The sequence below is a fragment of the Carassius auratus genome, chromosome 31, assembly GCF_003368295.1.
Source record: "Carassius auratus strain Wakin chromosome 31, ASM336829v1, whole genome shotgun sequence".
Taxonomy (NCBI): domain Eukaryota; kingdom Metazoa; phylum Chordata; class Actinopteri; order Cypriniformes; family Cyprinidae; genus Carassius; species Carassius auratus.
In genome coordinates this window covers 12651800-12678141 of record NC_039273.1, presented here as the reverse complement: position 1 = coordinate 12678141, position 26342 = coordinate 12651800, and the positions used below count along the sequence as shown (strand labels likewise).

Here is a 26342-nt window from a genome sequence, read left to right as displayed (position 1 = left end):
ACACTTTATATTAAATTTATCATGTAATTACTCTGATGTTACACAGCAGTGGCCAGTAAATTCGGTTTACATATAAATTGTGGTTGGTGTCCAGAATGTTACAGTTCATGAGGAGTGACCATGCAAGTACACTGGTATTACAGTGGTGCACCAACTCCAACTCGAGATCCAACTTCTCCCAGTTTACATATCCCTAAACCTACCCATCTCCTCCCCTTGGATCAAATGGTTCCAATTACTCTTATTGTGGTTACAAAAAGTAGTTATAGAATTCCTGTTACATGTGTTTAGTTACAGACATATTACAGCTGTAGATGCTATGTACAGTATGTACCAATGTGTAACCACAGTGTAAGTACACAGGTATTAGGGACAATATAAAATGGGACAGAATTTTCATTTTTGGGTGAACTACTCCTTTAATAATATCAATCATTATTTTATAGTCATATTGATAGCTCATTTTGGACAAGTTCTGCAGCCCTTACAAACAAGCACAGAAAACCTGGAGCAAAAAAAAAAAAAAAAAAAATAGCAATCACATTTTTTTCCAATGTGATTGCAATCACACAAAAAATGTGATCCAATTGCAAATCACAAAAGATCATGCAGCCTGGCCCTTGAAAAATAATAATTAAATAAAATACTATATATATATATATATATATATATATATATATATATATATATATATATATATATATATATATATATATATATATATATATATATATATATATATATATATATAATTTATTTTTTAATTGAACTAATTGAAAAAATTTAATTGTGCAGCCCTAGTGGAAAACCACTGAGACATTATGTGGACCTCCATCCAGTAAACCCACCAACACCAAGTGGTGCTGTTGCTCTTATTTCAGGGTGGATTAATGCATTCAGTTCGAAACTGAGGAAGATAAAGAGGAATGCTGTGAGATATATTATTGGAATCGACGGATGTGGAATCTTTGCTTTCCAGAAGAGGCCTGGCATCTACCCTCACAACTATTTCATTCTTTTCCTGTTCACCCTGTGTTTCCTTGATCTCCTCTTCATCTTCATCTTCCTCTTCGTTCACCTCAAGGTAGTAGAGGTCTTTGGCTACACCCGTATTTTCTGATGCTTCATAATCTTGATCTGATGTATCCGAGAACTCTTCCACAGAGTTGTAGGAGCTGGAATGGCGGGGATTGGCGCTGTCAGAGCACACGTGGTTCTCCAAGTCCCAGAGTCCCCCAGGGAAAGAGCCAGAGATGTCAGAGTTGTTGGCAGAGAAGTTGCCTTCATCACTGGAGCTGCTCAGACTCTCCTGTTGCTTTCGAAGGAGACTGGGCTGATCGGAGAGGAGAATGGTGGAGTACGTCACTGAGGACTGGCCCGATGTTTCTGGGGTAGGAGCAGCAGTGGAAGCCTCCAGAGACAGAGGTTCAGATGAGTCTGCTAGAAGGGCAGAACTGGTAGTTGTTTTGTCTCCAGAGTTATAAGTAAGTACTACATTGTCTTTTTCATGTTCAAGCGTGACAGGATGTGGTTTCTCAATGATTTCCACCTCACAGATGCTCTCAGAGACCAGCAGCAGTGGACAGGCAGTGAGACCCTCTGAGTGAGGGAACAGGTTCTCCATGGTGTCAATCTGCAAGCAGAAAGAAAACAAGCAGTGCATTATTTTCAGGTACAATAGGTGTATTTAGCAGGAGCAATCAAGAAACTGAATGAACAAATATAAAAATAAAATACTATGTAAACTGATTCCTAAAGCAACTGTATTAAATTTCTTCAGTCAAGAGCAGTGAGTGATTTTTCTCTTTGTGTTTTGTTGTTTTATTAATATTATTAAATAGTTCACCCAAAAATACAAATTCTGTCAGCTGTCTGTCAATTCTGTCACAGTGTTTGTTTTTATTTTATACCACCATTTACTCACTCAAACGTGGAACATAAATGCTAGTTTGAGGAACGTGGAAAACCAAACAGTTCAATGTGGACCAGCAACTGTTTGGTTACCCACATTCTTCAAAATATCTTCTTTTGTGTTCAGCACAAGAAAGAAATTAATACAGGTTTGGGACAACATGACAGTGAGTAAATAATGACAGAAATTAAATTTTAGGGTGACCTATCCCTTGACAGTAATGACAGTGGGCTGCATGTTTAATAGGCCTACCGTCCTTTTAAGACCTGCACACATCTGATATACAGGCATGTATACTGTTTACTTTCATTTTAGACATAAACAACTGAGTCTACATGTAAACCTTGTGTGTTTTGACAGTATTAGCGCAAAAGATAAAACTTAGTTCAATAATCAGGCACTGTTTGACAAGTTTTAGCTTGCGCTTTCGGTGTATGCGGTGCTCAGAAAAAGCACAGGTCAGACCAGTGCGCGAATGAAACATTTAAAAGCACATGCAGATAATGAGAGAGTAATTCTACTGCTGAGTTAACACTGCTGTGAATGCATGTGTGGTTGTACAGTATATGACGGAGGAACCAGAACTGCAGCTGATAGAATGTGCGCTGTAGCGCGATACTATGATATTTCTTCAAAAGAAGATCATGGAGACATTTTTATCGTCCACGATCAAAGACAGTCATATCGTACACCCCTAATAAATATGTTTTCATTAATAATTTAAACAACGGTCCTCTGTTTAAATCTGGATCTACTCCATTTTAAGGTAGAACAAATAGCTAAAAAAGCTTGAGTGCTCTGTTCCTGCTAACAAATATAATAATATCTTGAGAGAAACACCTACATAAAAATGGTCTAATCTTCTGTCACTGCATTCTATGGTAATATGTTTAAGTGACAGTTGCTTTTAATGGTTGGTCACACTGACCTGCCTGAAGTCCATTCCTTTGGCCCAGGAGCAGTTGTTGGGATTTGGAACATCTTTCCACATGAGCTTTCTCATCCTGTAAGAAATATGCACAGGTCAAGCCCTGTTTGCAAGCCAAAACAGTTCTAAACAAATGTGCTGGTGGAATATGATTTGAGAGGACAACTTTTTTTTAACTGGAAAAAGTACTATTGTGGACTTGTGTTTTGTTTCTTACAATCTTGCAGATATTTATTTTACATATTAGCATGATGTTTTTTTTTTCTTTACCAGTTGTTTGGACTCTCATTCTGATGGCACCCATTCACTGCAGAGGATACATTTGCTAAGAAACTGGTATAATGTTAAATTTCTCCAAATCTGTTGTAATGAAGAAACTTGTTGGATGGCCTGTGTAAATTCTAAGCAAATATGTATTTTGTTGTGCACTATTCCTTTATCATAATCTAAAGTTGATCCAGATTTTATCCAAACACGTTGTAAAATTTGCACTTTTGCCACTTCTTTCAAAGACCTAAATTGGCATGTCCTTTTTTTGGAACACAAAGACACGATATTACCTGAAAGTCCAAGAAGATAAGCAATATTATGAATGTATTTGTTACCTTAGTAATTTTCTCTGGCAAAACTTTTGAAATATCTATCCTTAAGCAAACGAGCATTATTGCAATTTATGTATATTACAATGCCTCACTTTAATTCAAACAACTAGCCTTACAAAATGAATATATACTGTAGCTTCCAAAAACACATGTTCCTCTGCTAGATTAAAGGTAATCACGCAGATAAACAGAAGGACTGTGATTTTGTAATATGATTTGACAGTATTCCAAGGATTTTTCCTACAGGGCACTTTTAAAGCATTGGTTTTACTCTCTAGATTAATCCATCATCGACTGGTAAATTAGGCATGTCACATCAGAACATTCTCTTGCCATTTACGGTTTCTATCAGGAACTTTTTTTAAGCGGAAGGACAGCATTTAACGAATTTACTTCAAAGAAGTAACATATAAATACTTACATTTTTGGTTTTAATATTTTTTATTGTGTGATAACCGTTTTATAAAAGCACTAAGCTACTCGAGGCATGCTGTCTTGTGAAGAAGTCACGGCTCAAGGGGTTGCAGGAACAACAACCTTCAGCCGCGACTTATTCACAATGCACCACAGCCTCTCATACCTTATTGCAAACTTATTTTGACTGTAAGAAGATAGTTGCAGGACTTACTGGTTTTGTGAAATCAGAAGAGTGACAAACAGCACCATCGACAAGAACGCAATGATCAGTAGGAGTATGTACGCTGCTGGGTTGCCCCTAGTAGCTGGATGACAAAAGAAAATAGAAACACTTTTTCTATCAAATCAACATCAGTCATACATTTTCTTTAAATTAACCCATCTAAAAAATCTTAGAGAGCTATTTATATAATGTTCATAGTTGTCAAAAAAAACTTTTCTAGATAATACTGCAATGTTTGTAAACCAGAGTCCACTCGCCAAGCACCAAATGCACATAAAAATGTCTTCAGGGGTTTAGCTGATCACATGATGACGTCAATGCATGCTGTAAAACCCACCAGTGTATCGCACCGGCTCCCCTTCACCATCCACAAACACTGGATACAAGGTGAACTCCTCTGAGCCATAGAAACGGCCTGCACAAAAACAAATTACACTGTCATTGATACTGCTAAGGATAAACTTTCTTTTGTTTTATTACACGCATATATGCAAATGTAAGGAATATGTAAAGAATAGCAAGCAAAATAACATACGGCAAAGGGAGAGATCTCTCGCTGTGGACTGAACTCTGACCCACTGCAGCCTCTCAATGAGAGACATGTCCTGTTCAGGGTCTTTGTTCAGGTCTAACCATTCGATGACAAATGACTGAGGCACTGGGTGATCAGGTAACAGGCTCCAGGAAAGATGCACACAGCTAGCATTTGCAACTACACTGAATGAACGTACGACTCGTCCTAGAAAAGGAAAGAAGGACATTAATTCATGTAAAAAAGGGAATATACATAATTTCTATGTGAAAAACACTTACGATGCAAAAGTAGATAATAGCAAAAATGAGCAAAATATCAGATTACCTTATTGTTATTATCATATTTCATTGTATATTTTTAATAACCAAATCAAATCTCCTTCCCCAACAATCTTTTTACCAAACAAACAACACCAATCTAAAATCAAAACAATTACCCAGAAAAATTAGGACAGAATGAAATAAAACACCAGCAATAAGCACATAAATAAATAGACACATATTTAATTTGAAGGCAAACAAAAACAACTGAAACAATCAAAGAATTCTGCGTGATTTTACAGGAAGGGTATGAAGCAAGCCAGCTCACGTTTGGGTTGATGAAATAAGGTGATGTTTCTATTCCGAGTAGAGATGCCTAAAGCATTGCGTGACATTACAGTGACTGTGTGCGCTTCCTTCCTCCACTGGAATGAGTGAAACTGAACCAAGGTTGTTTCATTTGACCACACGGCTCTGCCTGAGGCCTGGTGTTCAAACACCAGACCCTCCACGCAGCTATATGGATCTCCTGCCAAGATGGGCTGCTAAAAGTGACAAAAAAACCATTCAAGCTCAAACTTTTTATATCACATTCATTGTTTTTGCTAGAGTTTAATCAAATCAAGTCAATCTTCACCAACCTTAATAATAAGTGTGACGTTAGTGTTAGTCACATTCCTAAGAGGATCCTCTTGTATGATGCGCCAGAAGTCTGGTCCCATCTCTGGTGCTGAAATGACACACCATACAGTCATGATTTTTTGGGCCTTTATTCAGATAGGATGGATGTAGAAAGACAGGGAACAATCCGACTGGAGAGAGGGAAATGGGATCTGGGAAAGTTGGGACTTGAACTTAAATCAGACAAATCTTTGTTGCACAGTATGATGGATCACCTCCCTTATTTGTTATATGCAACTTCTGACTACAAACATCTAGTCAAGTCTTCTCTAAGCTAAGAGAAGCAAATACCTACAACTCTGTACTTACTGTAACAGACAAGAAAGACTCTGATTATACAGTGGGGAAAATATTAATTTGATCACCTGCTTATTTTGTAAGTTTGGCCACTTACAAAGAAATGAAGGGTCTGTAATTTTTATGGTACGTTTATATTAACGGATAGAGACCGAATATCAACCAAAAAAACATTTTATAAAGATTTAAAATGTATATGCATTTCAGTGAGTGAAATAAGTATTTGATCCCCTACCAACCAGCAAGAGTTCTGGCTCCCACAGACTGGTTTTGTCTCCATGTGGAACACATTAGTTCTGTCACTTTAAGAAGTTACTCCTAATGTCACCTCATTAGGTGTATAAGACACCTGTCCACACAATATGTATCTTTATCTTCCATTCTAACTTCTCCCACCACCATGGGCAAGAACAAAGAGCTGTCAAAGGATGTCAGAGCTTGTTAATGATCTTAAGGCAGTTATGACCACAGTCACCAAGCAAACCATTGGGTAACACACTACGCCACAATGGACTTAAATCCTGCAGCTCCCACAAGGTCCCCCTACTCAAGAAGGCACATGTATAGGCCCATTTAAAGTTTGCCAAAGAACATCAAAAATTATTCAGAGAAAACTTGGGTTTTGTTGTCAGATGAGACCAAAATTTAGCTCTTTGGCATTGACTCGACTCGCCACGTTTGGAGGGAAAGAATCACCGCACTCAGGGGCAAATCGACAGGGTCATGAACTTTAAAATCTTGGACAAGAACCTCCTTCCCTCATCCAGAACACTGAAGGTGTCTCATGGATGGGTCTTCCAGCATGACAATGACCTGGAACACACCGCAAGGAAACAAAGGAGTGGCTCAAGAAGAAGCACATTAAGATCATGGAGGGTCCTAGCCACTCTGAAGACCTCAATCCAGTAGAAAATCTGTGGAGGGAGCTGAAACTTTGAGTTGCCAAATGCAAACCTTCAAGATTTGGTGAGGATCTGTAAAGTGGATCATGAGATGTGTGCAAACCTAGTGACCAACTACAAAAAACTTATTACCTCTGTACTTGCCAACAAGGGTTTCTGCACTAAGTTGAAGTACCAAGTCATGTTTTGCTTGGGGATTTAATACTAATTTCACTCACTTAAAAGCTTTATCAATTTCTAGCCTTTACATAATGCTATTATATATATGTATATATTCCCTGTCCTCTATCCGTTTAAATAAAATTCTATAATTATTATTATTTAAAAAATGTTATCAGCCCTCTAAATACATCCTTGTAAAAATGACTTTGTCTACTTTATTCCTTACTCATCATGACTCACAGACACAGATGGATATTACGAAACAGGTGTGTGTTCAGAATAAATATGAAAAATCAACTGGGCTTTCAAGGCCAAGACTAAAGTTTTTTTTTTTTTTTGGCTAATCTTTTTCATTTTCTTTTTCTTTTTAAATCAGCTGCCAAGGTTTTTTTTTCACCTGCATATTCCTTTCACCAGTTCCAGTTTGATCTGTCTTCACTGAGTTTGATTTTGTTTTATGCTGTCAAAGTACTGTGGGTTTAATCACAAACACTTCTTGGGAATATCTAAGTAATAGTGTTTGTAGAGTTTATAGTTGGCAATTAAATGGTTTGCAATTGTACAGCAAGTGAACACAACTTGTTATGCTGAGATCAGCATACCTCTTAGGGCTTCTGTATTATATAGGCTAAGTAACAGTAGCACAACTATACTGATGAAGTTACCTTTCCTGTTGTAAACAACTGAAGTGTAACTCATGCTCCAGTCACTCCAGTATCCAGACCCATTCAGTCTTCTACAGCGAACTTCTACATTAAACTGAACACAGGACTCTTCAAGCAGAATCTCTGCGTTTGGTTCCAAAAGAGGACCCATGACCTGTAAGGGACATAACACTCATCCGTAAATGCCACAGAAAATTGCAGACCTTATACCTTAGTGCAGAGTGCAACCATCTTCCTTCTGAAATTTAAAAAGGGTTAAATTGAAAATGACATGCTATGAAGTTTAGTGGGCACTGTAAGAGGAACATTTACCATTTTAATTTAGGATTAATTTAGCTTGTCATTTCAATTCCAACCATCTCAATTATACAGATAAACAGATCAGAGCCCAGTAATTCATTGCCTGCCCTCCGTGATAAACACTATGCCTGAAGCATTCACTCAGATATATTTTATTCAGCTTTCTGGTTTCATTGTCCACCTGAGACCCCAGCTTTCAGAAACTTCTTCCTACCTTCCATTGTGTATTTGCCATCCCACGCAAAGCCACAAAGCGCAGCTCGTATTGCATGTCATACACAGGTAAATTTGGGCGTTTCCAGCTCACACTCAGGGTTTTATTCGGCAAAGTGGTTGCTTCAAGGTCTGTGGGAGAAGATGGTTTCACTGAGGGCAAAAAAAACAAAACAGCGAAAACTCTTATTAGCAAGGGGCAAATAGGAATGGGGGAAAAAAATTAACCGGAAATAACAAGTATTTTATATATATATATATATATATATATAGAGAGAGAGAGAGAGAGAGAGAGAGAGAGAGAGAAATAAAGATTATTTTAAACTACAATAATATTTCACAATATTACAGTTTTACTATTTATTTAATTAAATAAATGCAGTCTGGATAAGCATAGGAGACGCCATTCAAAAACATTAAAACAAAATCTTAAAAATGCAAAAATTTTGAAAAGAAGTGTATGTTTAAAGATAGATTTAATTATATATATATATATATATATATATATATATATATATATATATATATATAATTTTTTTTTTTTTTATATATATATACATGGCAAAAGTTTTTGAAAATAATTCCCTTCTGCTCATTTGATACAAAATACAGCAAAAGCTTTCTTTTTGAATATATTTTTAAATGTATTGTATTCCTGTGAATCCTGTGAAGTAGATTTTTTTTTTTTTTGCAAGACTCAAGTCTTCAGTGTCACATGATCCTTCAGACACATTTTAGTATTCTAATCTGCTGCTCAAAAAAAAACATTTGTTATTATTATTATTATTTTTAATAATAATATTTAAAACAGTGGAGTCCATTTTTTTCAGGATTCTTTGATGAATAGAAAGATCAGCATTTATCAGCCAGTATAATTTTTATTTCATTTATTTATTGATAAATAGATGTTAAAGACATTTATACTGTTACAAAGATTTCAATTTCGAATAAATGTTGCTCTTCTGAACTTTTTATTCATCAAAGAAACCTGAAAAAATTCCACTCAGCTATTTTCAACATAACAATATTAAATGTTTTTGAGCAGCAACTCAATAATAGAATGATTTCTGAAGGATCATGTGACACTTAAAGACTGCAGTAATGAAGCTAAAAAAATCTGGTTTGAAATTGATGCTGACCCTCAGAGGACCCCAGATGATGCTACCTTGAATCAACAAACAGAACTAACAATTATTGCTAAATGTGTGACTGAATCATATAATAACTTAATTAATAATATTGATAGTTCATCGTCTAGCTGACTACGTCTTGTATTATTATTATTATTTTTATTTTTTCTAAAATCCTGTCAAATGTGCACAAACTACTAGCTACTACTAAATTTGTAGAAACATAATTTTCTGTAAAGTTGCTTTGTAACGATTTATTTTGTAAAAAGCGCTATACAAATAAACTTGAATTGAATTGAATTGAATTGAAAATTACAGTAATAAATTACATTTTAAAATAGATTCAAATAGAAAGCAGTTATTTTAAATAGTAAACATATTTCACAATATAACTGCTTTCACTATTGCTTTTCACTATGCTTTCAGAAATTCAGACTATAATTAAAAGTTAACAGAATACCAGCAGTTTGGATTTCATTGGAATGCTGCTGGAAAACTTTGGGACTCACCAACGTCAATGGGTGCAACATAGACAGGAAATGATCTCACTTTCCCACGCCCTCCTTCCACTTCCAACCAGATTTTGTAGCAGGAGAACATGCTAAGGTTTCTTAAAGTGCACTCTCTGTGGTCCCCTGGTCCAGATGGACACTCCTTTACCAAAGACATGCTTTCTTCAGCTTCTTCGCTGCCCTCCATCTCTGATATGGTCTCACACATTGTATATCGTCTAGAACTAAAAGTAAAATCTTTGTAATAAACAACCTGGCTGGAATAGAAATGCATGAACTCTAATTGTGTTCATACCTGTAAAGGAGTCTAACTTGTGCCCAAGTGCTCTTATTCCACTCACACCTCATGGTGTCTTCCTCTGAATTCTTGCTCTGGCAGGTAATATCTGCATTAAACATCCCTGAAAAAAAGAGCATTTTCTTGTTTTAAAAAAACAACAACATTTTACTAAACATCTGGTTAGAGATCCTCCATAATTCATACCTTGGGTGTATATTTTGGCGTAGGCGATGAAGCACTTGAACCTTTCTCCCCACTGGTGACAGCACATCAGAGTATCAAACCCTGGTTCATCTACAGTCACAGTGACTGCGCTAACCTGCTCGTTGATCACTCTGTAATGGCTTTCCGGAATCTTCACCTGCCCGTTAAGCATCCACACAGCTTTACTTGCGCTCCAGCTTCGGTTGTGGAAGACAGCCGAAACCGTTACCTCTGACCCTGGCGCCGTGAAGACTTCAGCAGGGATGTAACTGACTTTGAGGAGCAGAGAAAGATTTGTTTGTCTTGTGCTACGGCAAATAGTCATCTTTGGTTTTGTGAACGTACAATAAGAAACGAAAGCATTTTCAAAGACCGTTCAAATCCACTGGAAGTGCTTTCTGAAAAGGAATTGTTGGAGAACTTTAGATTTCCAAGACATGCGATTCGACAATTAGCAATAGACTTGGAGGAGCAGATGAGGCCCGAAACTTCAAGAAATTGCAGCATCCCTTTCCTGCTACAATTATGTCTAGCACTATGCTTCTTTGCCACAGGATGTTTTATTAATTCAGCTGCAGATGTCATTGGGGTACGCAAGTCTACAGCATCAAGAATAGAGCCTACTATTCTTCTACATACTCAAAAGTATTTACGTTTTCTTTGCAAAAAGAATACATACTTTCAGGGCATAGTATAAGTAGGCGAATTGGGATGCAAGAATGGACTTATTTTATGCAACAGTCTTTCCCTACTGACTGAGTTGGTCAGGCTAATTCTTAGATGTAGTCTTGAGACAATGGCTATTTTTATGCAACCAGCCCCTGAAGCTTAGTTGCTATGGTGACTTGCGCAGCATGGATTCGGAAAATATACAACCCAACTGACATACGAAAAAATATATATATGATCTGCATACAAGCACATACAAAAATGGCAGGTGTATGCATCGAGTAATGCATCAAAGTATGAAAACAGAAACAGAATCAAGTCTCTTGTGATGTTAAATCAAGCCATAACTGTTGAAACATTAACTAAGGTGCAGCATTAGTTGGCAGCATTATTTCAGACTGACTACTGAACTCAACTGATTATTATTTTTTTTTTTATTTCATGGGCACTGTTGTGGTGTGAGCATTTAAAAGCAAGAAAAGATGGAACAACAACAAAAACACCCACTTGATTAATGTCAGTATTCAGCGAAGATAACAAAATGAAGCTCTATTCTACCAAGAAACAGTTTTACGTAACAGTAAGTTAAGTAAGAATTTTCTTAGAAAAGGTTGCTTTATTCATGTTACCAAATCTATTTATTTCATAATACTGAGCCATCTGACAAACTTACAAAAACCCACAGCAGTTCACGTGAATCTAGAGTAAAATTTTGGTCTGAATCAGTATGAATCACCTAGCTATTTCAAACCTATTTAACTGCTATAGGTGCAGTGCTCACATTCAACTTCAGTGAATTCAAAGATCTTTTATTGGCCTGAGACTGAACATGATGTCAAGCAAAAGACTTTTATAATATGCAAACTGGGGTTCCGTTTGAATTATGAAGGCTTTTAACAAAAACATTTACAAGGAGGAATCTAAACCTTACTAATAAACCTAACAATGCCAAGTTAAAAGAACTCAAGCACAGTACGTATACTGTACTGTGTCCTTGTAAACATTTACAATACATTACCCTATTGTCTTCTAAGAATTAATCTAAATATTCTATTGTATTTTTAAATTGGTTATTATGGAAATGAACAATTATTATATGCATAATAACGCATATTAAATGTGTGTGCAAACTCTATTCTACACTGTAAATCTGGTTTAAGAGTATTAAGTATGCAAATACAATATGCGTTGCAAATGCAATGTCTAACCTCAGCTTGCAAGCAAATGGCATATTAATGCTTTCGCAAAACATTAGAAAACGGACTGTTTGGCATTGTAATTAATTCTGAAAATGAACAGTGAATTGGATTCACCTTTTAGAGGACAAATCAAAGTGATATTGTGAATGCATAGCAACAAGTCAAAGCACTATACACACGCAGAGCAGCAGAGAGTATATATATGAATGTAATTATCAAACGTCAAAGTCTTAAAGTGGAGGCTTAGGGAAGACAACGGAACTCTCTGAAAGATAAATATAACAGGAACAGCAAAAGCACTCATTTGCATGAAGTTTGATGTACACTGAAAGCCGCTTTTATACTGAAGGGTGTTAGGTTAAATGTGTTGACCTGTGCACTCTGTTGTTGAGAACAGAAGGCTGTAAGTCATGGGAACATGTGCATATCAGACAGCAACAATTTGAGTACCCTTTCAAGAATGTCAGTATTTGCATATATTTACTTATTCACTATATTCACCTGATGAGCCATTAAATGAAAGGAGGTCTTTAATTCATTCATTACCTAAATGTACACATGTGCAGCATGAGCAGAGTCAGTACATACAATACATTTACAAATCTTTACCATCCAGCGTGAAATAGAAGGGTTGGCTCCATTCACTCCAGTAGCTGAAGTGGCTTTGGCAGCGCACTTGGACCGTGTATCTGATCGCAGAACTGAGATCATTCAGAGGCACCCAGGAACGACCTTTGACCTTCACCATCTAAAAGAGCCATAGTTCAAGCAATTCATTCACACTGTGTAGGTTAAATTCCTTTGACATATTAAATTAAATACAAATTCTAGCAAAAAATAAATAAATAAATAAATAAAAATAACTAACAGAAGACCTGAGTAATAGTCTAAATATTTTATTAAGGTCAATTATAAAATGCTTTTATCACATAATTTCTTTAACAATTATGTGGGAAAATCTGTAGAAGCTTGCTAAATTAAATGTTAGATTAATTTAATTGAAATATAACTGTTATTGAAACAGTATTCATTCACAGTTGATATTTTTGTACTTTAGGATATATCATGAAACGCATAATATCAACACACCGACTGTATGATGAAATTATACTTTTCTGTAATCCCCTTTTAGTTTGAGATGTATAAATCAATAAAAATGCACTGGAGACTGGTTGGAACTAAAAAAAGTGTTCATATGCATAAGGGTTTAGATTTTAGATGCTGTCAATACGTTGAAATTGTATATTTCATAGTCTATCTGAATAAACCAAAAAGTATGTGGAGCTAAAATCATACTTTAGATCCAAATATGTACAAACTGCAATGAGATCTTTGGATAAAGGTAGCTCTTTTCGGTAGGTGAAAGGTACATTTAAATCCCTTTAATTTTGATTCTGTGGAAATCCTTTGGGTTCTGTAACAGTTCTCACAAACATCACTTTGTAATGCTATTACAACACATTCATCACACCAACAAATGAACGCAATTACCTCCCACTGCTGAAGCGAAGAATTGGATGAGTATCGGATCTCATAGTTTACAGCATAACTGTCAGGTTGTGTGTCACTCCACCTGAATATTACTTCTCCTTCAGTCGTCACATTGTAATGCAGATTGACAGGTGCGTCTGGTCTTCCTGTGAAGAGAGGTTATTCACAAAATATTAAATTGTATTTGTATTAGTGGTGGGCCGTTATCAGCGTTAACGTGCTGCGTTAACAGGAGACTCTTATCGGGCGATAAAAAAAAATATCGCCGTTAATCTATTATCAAAGTTGGGTTGGGAGCTGGGTCTATACTATGCGAGCTATGATGACTTTCACCTTGATATTTAAGTGCGGATGTATACCTAGCCGAATCTGAAGGGGGCAAGAACGAGTCTTCAAACCTGTGTGTATGCCTACTGTGAAATTACCACATCAAACGTGACGTGCTAACATGGATGCAGCTAAGATGCCGCAGGGTTTGCTTTAGGGAATTTGTTTTTTTTTAATGAACCTCGACAAGACGCACGGCTGTTTCACACATACTCCATCTGCAGTGCGTATGCAGTCCGTGTGCGTTACGTATGTGGGGCAGAAGCAGCACGGACTCATTGTGCTTTCACACATGATGCGTTTGCAGTCCGCTACTCGGTACGTAAAGTCGTAAACGATCGCTGCACTGCTGCAGATGCAACGCTCCTGGAACGCACTGATGGAACACTGGAATCCGTTAACATGGGTGCGTAAAAAAAATACTAAACACATAACCACTGCAGACGGAGTATGTGTGAAACAGATGTAAAGTTGTTTGCACCTTGTGCAATGTGGAATTCGTTTACAGCTTTCTCAAGCAGTTTGTGATGCATTTTGGAAACAGGAGTTGAGCACTTGGTCTAATGCACCATCTGTCTTGAGAAACCTGTTCTCAAAGACTTAACGTTACTTTCAGTCATTATTTTATTTGGGTAGCACACATATTCTGAATGCCTTCTGCAGAATTCAAATGAGCCATTTTAATCTAGGTTAATTCTAAGATTACAGTGTGATTAATCTTAGAGCTGTTATTGGACTTAGAAGCTTTGCTAGATTTTTGAGATTCAAGAGCTTCTTTGGGATCCTCAAATACATCAAGTAATATATTGATTTATGAACAATCATAAATCAAACTTTCATTTTTTAATACTTGGTTGCAAATCCTTTGCAGTCAATTACAGCCTGAAGTCTGGAGATCAATTAGACATCAGCGTACACTGGGTTTCATCCCTGGTGATGCTCTGCCAGGCCTCTACTGCAACTGTCTTCAGTTCCTGCTTGTTCTTGGGGCATTTTGCCTTCAGTTTTGTCTTCAGCAAGTGAAATGCATGCTCAAGCAGATTTAGGTCAGGTGATTGACTTGGCCATTGCATAACATTCCACTTCTTTCCCTTAAAAATCTCTTTGGTTGCTTTCCAAACACCAAACTACCCGGAAGACCATGGAAAACAACTGTTGTGGATGATCGAAGAATTCTTTCCCTGGTGAAGAAAACCCCCTTCACAACAGTTGGCCAGATCAAGAACACTCTCCAAGAGGTAGGTGTATGTGTGTGTCAAAGTCAACAATCAAGAGAAGACTTCACCATGTGAATACAGAGGGTTCACCACAAGATGTAAACCATTGGTGAGTCTCTAAAACAGGAAGGCCAGATTAGAGTTTGCCAAACAACATCTAAATAAGCCTTCACAGTTCTGAAACAACATCCTATGGACAGATGAGACAAAGAACTGAAGACAGTTGCAGTAGAGGCCTGGCAGAGCATCACCAGGGATGAAACCCAGCGTACGCTGATGTCTAATTGATCTCCAGACTTCAGGCTGTAATTGACTGCAAAGGATTTGCAACCAAGTATTAAAAAATGAAAGTTTGATTTATGTTTGTTAATCTGTCCCATTACTTTTGGTCCCTTAAAAAGTGGGATGTACATATACAAACTGTTGTAATTCCTACACCGTTCACCTGATTTGGATGTAAATACCCTCAAATTAAAGCTGAAAGTCTGCAGTTAAAGCACATCTTGTTCGTTTCATTTCAAATCCATTGTGGTGGTGTATAGAGCCAGAAATATTAGAATTGTGTCGATGTCCCAATATTTATGGACCTGACTTATATATATATATATATATATATATATATATATATATATATAAAAAATGTTTTTTATTATCTTTATGAGATGTTGTTTTTGACATTTCACTATTCATGAGAGTGTCTTCAATGGCAGTTATCAGAGGTGAGGGGAATCCACACACTGCATTATGTGAAAAAGTGGTGGAGGGTGTGAATGAGGCAAATATCAAAAGTTTAACATATTCACACCACATAGTTCAAAGGGGAATACCCATTTATGAAGACTAGCAAAACACCTTTAGCTAATGGAAAACCAAGCCAGATGTGAGCAAACTGAGAACTGGTCTTTTTTAATGTTATTTTGAAGTATATAATATATATATAGAATACATAAGTATATGTCTGTTGTTCACATTCAAGTATTATTTTGTATCAAGTATATAAAGTATTTATGTGTGTCTAGATAACGATGGCCTCAGCAGCTGCTGAAAAAAAAAGGCACAGCAATTTTCTTTATTTCAATAATAGGAATACCATTAATACTAATCAGCTGAGGCTTTATTAACAGACTAACATTTTCTTTTAAAAACACTACCTCGATGACATTAAAACATAATAAAGTAAATGGCTCCTGCTGTTGCAATTAATACAAAGAGGCTTATGCTGATTGGATTTTTATTAATTTACTGTAGATATTGACTCATTTTCTTCTTTTCCAACAAGCATTCAATGTACTTCAAAGAAAAGAAGGACGTGAAAAGGTCAGAACAATTTGTTCCCTTAAAATTAAACAAAAGGAACTATTTAGCTACAAAAATATAAATCTGATATTATTTACTCATCTTTATGTCATTCCAAACCCTGACTTTCTTTGCTCCATGGAACAAAAAGGGGGTTACACAATGTTGCTTTATTAAAAAAAAAAAGTGTACAATGACAATAAAGAGCTTGACTTAAGGTTTGGACCTGGTTAAGTCATTTAACCATGCTATTGTGAAATTCCATTTCAATCCACTGACTGGAAAAACACTTGAGAGACAGATGTGTATTCTTCAGCGTCCAATCCCAAAGAACAAACACAACCTAATAACCTAACACCTGTTGCCCTGGCATCAGTCTCCATGAACTCACGCTTTTAACGGGTTTCATAGGAACTAAAATCATGTATTTATAGTTGACTGTGAAGATGAATTTTAGTTCGCAAAATATTTTCACTACAAAAACTAAACTAAAATAAAATGATCAGTCATTTGGTCACTTACGCAAATGTATTACTCTAACATTTTATGTTGAATAGTTAATGAAGGAAACTTGAAGGACAATTATTATAAACAATACATACAATGTATGGCCATTTCTACTTTAGTTATCAAATAACTATATGACAGTTTAATCAATCATGAACAAAAATGTAGCAGGTTTCCCTAAGACAGGTGTGTGTTGTGAGACCATGTTTAAGATACATAAAAAACAGAAAAAAAAAGGAAACACAGCACTTCTAGGAACTTTAAGCCCTCAATTGTGACATAGCTGGTATTACTCTGACAACATAAGATCAAAATCAGCATTATTCGCAGAACTGTTCAGGAACTCGCTTACTGTCAAACAGCCAAAGGAGCTAAGATCGACAGAATGATAACACGGACGGATGGGTGGACTGACAGACAGATACAGTAGATAGATTTAAAAAAAAAAACTGTCAATAAAATTGTACATCATAATGCAGTTCTTACGCAGATGATGTGTGCTGACTTGCATCTTGGGTGACAGTGCAGTAGTCTCGTTCAAAGTAATGCTGATGGTCAATAAGACAGTTGCATCATTGCCATGAAGAGAAACAGAGCACATGACAGTTTCTTCCCCGGCACACTGAGCAGCATGAGACCCAGTACTCATGATTTCATCTGAACGGACATTCATCTGTACACTAAAAAGAAAAAAATAAATAAAAACAATTTATACTTAAAAACATTAATACAACTGAAATTCCATTACATTAGATTAAGCCTCTAAGGAAATCATGCAAACAAAAATATTTATAATATGGTGCCTTAAGTTTGGGATCAATACAGGCTAATCTTTATCACAGGGGAAATATTCACAAAGTTATCAGATCATTTAAAAGTTGACCATTAAAAATATAGTATAGCGTCTAGATGTATTACATTTTCTGCATAACCCCCCACATACACTCTTAATTTGTCCTGAATCCAGTTTAAGCATGAATGGGAGCAGCAGCCAATCAGCAGTCTGTGGAGAGCAGAATAAAAAGCGAGGACTCACACTAACTGAGGTCTAATGTTGAGCAGGCTTGTAGCGGCTGCTGCTCTGTGGCTCTTTGCATTACAAATCAAATTTGTCCGTTCACCTTCAAGCCAGCACAGGATGTCCAAACAGTTTCCTGAAAAGAGATTGCATTCCTATGTTAGCTTCTTTCATCACAGCCTATCGCAGTTAGAAGCCTCTAGAAATAACATGCCATTTTTTTCCTGTCAGGACACAGCCTCATTGCATAGTGTGCAAATAACATGAAAGATACAAACCCGATGCTTTGAATCAACATAAAACATAAATTATTCACTGTCTAGTTGAAATTCTGTCAGGATAGTTTTTAAGTTTTAAACCTGCACTATCGCAGTCCATTAAATGTAGATGGGGAAATTATTATTATTATTTTTTTCATGTATAAAGGGGTCATATGATGCCTTTTTTAAAGATCATTATTTTGTGTATTTGGTGTAACAGAATATGTTTACGTGTTAATGTTCAAAAAATCCAAATACTGTACATTATTGTAGGTCCTCATTTAAACATTCAATAGCAAATACTTAAACTTATATCAAGCATACTTCCAGTAGCTGATTCAGAAGCACTAGATTGTCGTAGCAAAGTCAGAATTACCTCCTCATCTACGTAGGTTCACAAAACGATTGTCCATAAAATGCAGTGCTGTTCTGTTGTTAGTAATCTTTAAGGGTTAGTTCACCCAAATATTAAAATCTCTGTTTATCTTTGGAAGACAGTTTAAGATATTTTAGATTTAGTCCGAGAGCTCTCAGTCCCTCCATTGAAACTGTGTGTACGGTCTACCGTCCATGTCCAGAAAGGTAAGAAAAACATCATCAAAGTAGTCCATGTGACATCAGAGGGTCAGTTAGAATTTGTTGAAGCATCGAAAATACATTTTGGTCCAAAAATAGCAAAAACTACAACTTTATTCAGCATTGTCTTCTCTTCCGGGTCTGTTGTGAGCGCGTTTTCTAACTGACCCTCTGATGTCACATGGACTACTTTGATGATGTTTTTGTCATGTCTCACGGGTTTGGAACGACATGAGGGTGAGTTATTAATGACATAATTTTAATATTTGGGTGAACTAGCCCTTTAAAGCTTCCTAAATGCATCTACTTTCGGAAGGCCAAATAAAGTGCTTTTGCCTAGATACACACAGCGTCTCCCTGACATAGCTGCTTCAACACTGCAGTTACTGAAACCATGCCTTCTTTCATTCTGTGAACATTTGGGCGGCATTACGCAAATATTTACACATCGTGACGTACACGTGTGTGGGGGTGTAGCAGTCTTATTTTTGATAAAGAATAACTCTTTGGATTTGACACTTTAGTCTTTGCAACTTTACAGATCTTCTTCATGCACCAAGAGCTTGTAACACTCCAAAGAGAAAGGTAAATTTTTAAATCGCATCATATGACCTCTTTAATGGATGCTTTATAATGTTAGGGAAAAATAAACGTCTATCTCTGAGTATTTGTATTGATTCCTTTTCTGTTTTCGCAGAGCCACTTCACACTTTAATAGAATTGCAAACCTTAACATATTTTCCACTTAAATGCTATAAATGTATTTATAGACTTTAATTATTGGCCTACCGCAGAGAAGAGAAAGTAATGAGAATTGATTAGCAAGTGTAATGGCACCCATCTACTTGTCTGGAGAGGTCAATCCTCTCAGTCTCTCTGGTTTACAGTTGTAGCTAAGACCTCTGACGCAAATATAAACAAAGCTGCTTTTTTTGAGACCTTAAAATGGCAAGGAGATCTCATAAATTGCCTTTCATTTATTTTGGACACTACCGTTTACTAGTTTGGATTTTTTTTAATGTTTTTGAAAGAAGTCACTTAATGCTCACCGAGGGTTAATTTATTTGATCATTAATACAGTAAAAACAGCAGTATTGTGAAATATCATTACTATTATAAATATATATATTTTTATATACTTTAAAATGTAATTTATCCCCGTGATCCTTCAGAAATCATTCTAATAAGCTGATTTAGAGCTCAAAAAAATATTTCTAATTTTTATCAATATTTAATAGTTTTGTGCTGATCCCCATTTTTGGGAAAACTTAAATACTTTTTTTTTTTAACTACTTTTAGTACTTTTTAAATGTCATTCAATGTATTGATCATTTCTGTGGTCTAAAAGTCATAATGTAAACAAACATATCGCATTAGCTGTCAAAATGCAGATGAAATGCAGACATTTACATGTGAATAAAATCAATTGCATTTTATAGCCTTTCGCTGATTTTTAAACAGTATTAGCTTAATTATGAAAATCAACAATAATGTGTCTAGCAACAATGGTTTTAACAAATATGACATTAATATAACATTTTATTTAAAAAAAAGATTTTAAATAATGTTTCTTCATTCCAAAAGAAGATTGATTTTACCAAAAAGGGTGGGTGATGTATTTGAGAATTCTGGTTTTGTAGCATTTAGTAGCTGACACTGTCCTACAGGTGGGGGTTCTGAAAGACCTCCGTCAAGTGTCTGAGCAAAGGGCAGCTCACAACATAGCAGAGCCTTCCACTTCAGGTCTTCATAAACTCCTCCCTGGCCATCAGAAGGACTCAAAGCAGAAAGACCTGGAACACGAGGATCTCAATGTGAGTGACACTCATTTGCCATACTATTCAAATTGAACAAACATTGGGAAAAAAAAAATCTCAGAGAATACAGAGACCTTACAGTATGTATGAAAGAAAAATCTATTGACAGAATCAGTTCTCAGAAGTGCTCAGAACTGACCATTCATCTGAAAGCTACTCAAGGGCGACACAACTGTGTAGGACTGCAACATAAGCAAGCACTCGTACATTTTGAAACAAATATTTAATACTTTTTTTTTTAGTTAAAAAGTGTGATCTGACTCAAGAAAATATTTTTAAATAATGTGCACACTTTATTAAATGTAGTGTGTTACACGTTCTGCACCACTAGTGTTATCACATGGAATTGCAAAAAGAATGACTATTTTCAAACAAGTTTCCCAAATATCTATCTTTCATCGGTTGGTAAGACAGATGACCCTGCCCCCAAATAAAGGGCAATGGTTGCATTACTGTTTTATGTGTCAGGCTGTAATCGCAGCAATAGTGACACAGTATTTACATTTTATGTCAAATGGTATAAAAACAGCTGTCCCTGCACATCTCTGGCTGACTCTGATAAGACAATATTTTTTTAGGCTTATATTACGATTTCCCAAAATGAGCTAAACATAAAAAAATTTAATAAATGAATCATTTCAAATGCTCAAAGTGAATTTAGGCATCACAACAGAATAACTTATGGTTTAATGTGGAAAAATGGATATTAATTTGGAGATTTACTAAAGATTATTAGCAATGTTAAATGATTGTGTTAAAGCATTAGATGATGGAAAAGTAATTAAAATTTAAATAGGTGAAATATATATTTACAGTTAATTATGTTATATAAACACTAATCGGTACTGACAATAATGATTTTTTTTTTTTTACCGGTAATCAGTATGGCGCTGATATATTGTGCATCCCTATCCATTTAAATAATTACAATAATATCCATTTTAAATTAAAATCATCCAAAGTGATAACAAATATCACCTTCAGTTACCAACTGCACTGCTGTCACCCTGAAGGCCTATGGCGCTTTCTAATCTGTACATCTGTCTATATGTGAAACCTCCAGGCGACCGTTAAAAGTTTATAGTCTGATTCATGATGAGGGTTCAATCACCTCCCTCCTACACCCCTTACTTTTAATCTACCTCTCTCTCTCACTACCTTTCTGTCCATTCATCAGTCTCCTGCACTCTGTGCGTTCAACCATAACCCACACTAATGCATCTCTGAGGTGGGCAGAGAGACTGCTGACAGCTGGTGTGTGTCCAGCATGTTATTTAGGTCTTTGCCTCGACAGTAAATAGGAAATAAAAATAAATAAAAAAAAAAGACACTACATACAGAACTTAAAACAGAATAAAAACAGGAAGTGTAATTTTAGCTTAGTGCAACAACAACAACAACTCACCTTGTGAAATGGTAATGAAATTCACAAGAAGTGCAAGCATGATAAACCGAGTCCTGCGGGAAAGAGAGGACATCTGTAAAATGGTTCAGTATGGATATGACTCACTGTCATCTTCCACACTGGAATGGTCATATATTTCAGCTCAAACAGTGCGACAGCATTTAGTTAACTCAGTATATGATTCCAGTGCTGCCTGAATCAAAAGCACTACTGTTTGAAAATGCTTCCAGGTAAATAAGCTAAATTTTTCTGATCATTTTCTGATTCAAATCTTAGTGGTGCCGATATAATGCTATGTTGCTGTGTACTGTTATTTTAGGGCTATTTACATACTATAACCATCGTTTCTTTTTAGCTTCCATTTTAGTACTTTATGTGCTTCTATCATTTATATTTCTTTTTTATTTGTCTATTTACTCCACCAAAAAGTTTCTGGTCCCCATTGACTAAAATAAGAAGAAAGCAAGTCATATAGCTTCAAGCAACTTGAGGGTGAGTCAATGATGACAATTTTAATTTTTTGGTGAACTATCGGTTTAATTGTAGTTCACTAGTTTGCCTGCTCATCTAATCCTGATGGTGCTACTGTACATAGAGGGAGAATAACAAATAGAGAACGTGGAGAGCTGGAAGAATTGTCGAAGGCACGGCACAATGACTACTGCTTACATAGACTCATAGTGATAATTGACAGGACTGAACAATTAGGCTCCTCCCAAATCTACATTAGGAACTTCATTTGAGGACAAATGTTAATTGACACACACAATGAAACATCCAATATCAGGTGATAAATATCAACTGATCTGTAATATCACCAAATAAAAAAATATGGTACCGATATATCGTGCATCTCACGATCTATTTTCTGTTTTCAGTAGACAATTTTAAGTCAGATTGCTTAAAACCCAACAGCATGCCTCTACCCATCAAACTACAAACTCCATCTCATAAAGAACATTTGCCTTCCATAACATCAAGATTTCAAGAAATGGGCAATATTGTGCAATACTGTGCAATGTGTGTGCAATAATTTACTCGGCTAGCTTCATATATTCCACAACAAAATTACTCACAGAAATAATAATTCCCTCTCATTAACAGTTCATTAACCACTTTGAAATGGGTCATCAATTAAATGAAGCACGTCAAATGAAGGCATTCTAAAATCGAAGCCCTAATCAAATCTAATTAGAGATACTTACATTATTTCATATGACTGCGAGCATCATTTGGGTTCTTGATGGAGTGATGGAATCTGCAATGAAAGAGACAATAAGAGAGGAATGGCCTCTGTGTGGGAAGATAGACTCATTTGATTTGAACTAAAACACTGAAGAATAAGAAGAACGCAGGAATAGTTTTACTCTCTTAAGGGATGGAGAAGTCATCCCTGAGTCACTTAATGGAAAATAAAACAGGCAAAAGAGTTTGGCACGCATTAAACGTATGAGGCAGTAATATGACACCGGCTTCAGAGTGAATTACTCTGCTCTGACTATTTGCTTTTGATTCGCTGGCTTATTCTCTCTGATGAGATAAGTCACCTTTCTTGTAGAAGGCAATAACAAGCATGACTGCTTCCCACATTTCCATATCCTCTGTTCCTGGATGTACTGAAATGCTAAGTTAAATTAATAAAGTTTTGATTCTGTGTCTGCGCAAACATGTTAACGACAACAACACCCATTTTATTCTGATTAATATTGTGAAATCTAAAACCTGTTTTGCCACAATGCTGCAATGATCGGTCTGAACACAAGTGAAAAAAAATATACTGTAAAAACCAATACTTCATAACCCGCCTTGCATTCAGCAAGTAAAACACTACAGGCCCCATAATGCAATGCTTTCCACACCATCTGTTTGAGCCACCTGGAGATGCTGCTGAACCAAACGTGATATAAGATAATAACATAACATAAAAACAGGTCGGACGTGAATATGCAGGGAGACAAGGCAAGTGGCCATTCACTTCACTAAAGCCTTTTTTCCAGGAAGGCTCTTGTGAACATTTCATATATTCATGTAAATCCCCTATCAAATATCAAAACAGCTTTGATGATGTTCGATTTTGTGTCAACAACATAAAACCAAATGCTCACCAAAATGAATATTAACTCGGGCAGAATACTAGAACATCTCAAAGCTGATATATAGCTGTAATATTGTGAAGCCACTCAATGGAAAACAGAGGCCAGATGTTCTGGGAGAGGTTTTATGTTTAACCTACATGTGAATTAAATGGTGCAGAAATTGGCAAAAAACAAAAAAGGTGGGTTAACCCTTAAATCACCATTTTCAAGTGACACAACGGTGATAATTAAACCCATCAAGGGGTTTGAACCAACAATCTTGCAGTTACAAGCCCAGATCTTTAAACATTTTTAGTTACAATGATTTTAACTAGAAGATTAAGAATTGGTTGATGTATCAGTTAATAAGCTACTGGAATGATCTTCTCATTTACTACAATGTCACATATGTGATGCCACATCCAACAGATATCCTCTAATTGATTAGGTTCCTTTAAAAAAAAATGGTAAAAAAAAAAAAAAAAAAAAAAAAAAATCACACATAGGTTAAACATAAAGCCTATCCCAGAACATCTGGACTCTGTTTTCCATTGAGTGGCTTCATTACATCACTATTTCCCTCCTCACTTTAATAGTCAAAGCAAGCAACACATTGAGTGCATAAGCTTTGAGATGTTCTAGAATTCTGCCCAAGTTAATATTCATTTTGGTGAGCATTTGTTTTTATGTTGTTGACACATAAAAAAAAAAAAAAAAAAATTGAAGCATTATGAATAATATAATCAAATAAAAAAAAAATATTCCACTAAGATCTGTGGTACGCAAGCTGGTATAGTATTCTCTCATAACAAAACAACGGTATAGTAGCAAACTTGTTCTGTCATATTTCTAATAACTAATTGCATTATATTATAATACAGTTTATTATTCACTGATAAGCATAACATTTTGGTATATTGTATTAAACCATTCATTTTAATAATGACTTCCAGAAGTTTAAATAGCTTTAGTGTAAAAGTTGTTAGTACTATATTCCTTTGTTCTATCCTTCCTCAAGATATAATTTTGTGCTTGATTTTCTCACAATTTCCATACACTGTGTAGCACTGGAAGTTCTGAGGCCACTGAAGCTTAATGTGGAAGTTATCATCCATAATCGATCACATAATGATGGGGGCATCGACTAAAACATATTTCACAGAAGGTCTGTCTTTAGAGGTTTATAAGTAATCATAAAAAAAAAATTGATTGGAGAAAATGAATGGGATCTTTTACTTCCAGAACCAACACTCCATTTAGAGATTGTCATTATTGCATCCTCATGTTGTTGTTGACATCTCATGGTGGTAATACACACTCCAAAAAAATCAGATGTTACTTATAGTTATAGATTGTCAACTAATAGTGGACAATCCATAATTAAAAAAATAAATAAATAAAAAAAGGCTTTGAACATATTTATGTAACTTTTATTTGTAATTTCCCCCAATCTGTTAAATCCTCCGTTCAGTCCACATGATCTGACTATCAGCACATTCAGCCCTTCTGTTCATTATGATCGGACATGTCCGAAAGAGATGACGCTCAGTTCAATGAGTCGGTTCAGTGAGTAGTTGACTCACAAACTACTCGGAAAGATTTGTATACCACGGATTCAAAAGATTCACTAAACGTTTCACTTCAAAAGAATGATTCATTCACGAATAGCACATCGCTATAATGGCCACGGAAACAATGACATTGCTCCAGACATAAAGGAGGAAACCCCAAGATAATGAATTATACTTCCAAAGATATTCAGCTTGCTACTAAGCAAAACCTCAACATGAATCGTGTTCATTAGATTGGAAGAACAGGAGACTGTTTGAATAAGCACGCACAAAACAGGTCACTAAAATACAAAAGGTGAGTAAAGTAACGTAATAGGAAACAAATTAAAAGGTCTACCTTGTTTTGTGATTAAAAGATCTCAAGCGCTATTAAGTGGTTTGCTAAAAGTGAAGGACAGTTTGCCTGAGATCATCCGCTTGAACTCACAGAGTGAAATATGTGCAGAAAGTCTCACCTGAGGTGATCAGCACTTCTGGTTGTGTTCGTGGATTTGATCCAACAAAACTGGCAAAGTCTTTCAGTATGAGTCCTACTTCGCTTAAAAATGAGGGGAAAGCCCCAGATCCAGAGTTAAGCTCTTCCTCCTGTATTGAAGAATGCCTGTAGTCGGTTCTGCAGACTAGAAGAGGCGTGTTACTTTCCGAGTGTATCTAGAGCTCTGCATCCTGAGCTCGAGTCTCGCGCACACTG

The 26342-nt window shown here is 35.9% G+C and overlaps 1 protein-coding gene across 1 annotated transcript; it reads right to left on the bottom strand.

The window, feature by feature from the left end:
• Positions 1-772: 772 nt before the first annotated feature.
• Positions 773-26342, bottom strand: LOC113050568 (leptin receptor). The gene is made up of 20 exons (XM_026213643.1): positions 26107-26342; positions 23211-23263; positions 22006-22058; positions 20382-20576; positions 17966-18083; positions 17416-17609; positions 13583-13728; positions 12701-12839; positions 10224-10496; positions 10035-10140; positions 9737-9963; positions 8099-8250; positions 7585-7738; positions 5519-5607; positions 5206-5422; positions 4618-4821; positions 4420-4497; positions 4071-4164; positions 2841-2916; positions 773-1633 (listed from the first exon to the last, which is right to left on the bottom strand). Coding segments are annotated over exons 2-20 (3273 nt in total). The 5' UTR covers positions 23213-23263; positions 26107-26342; the 3' UTR covers positions 773-877.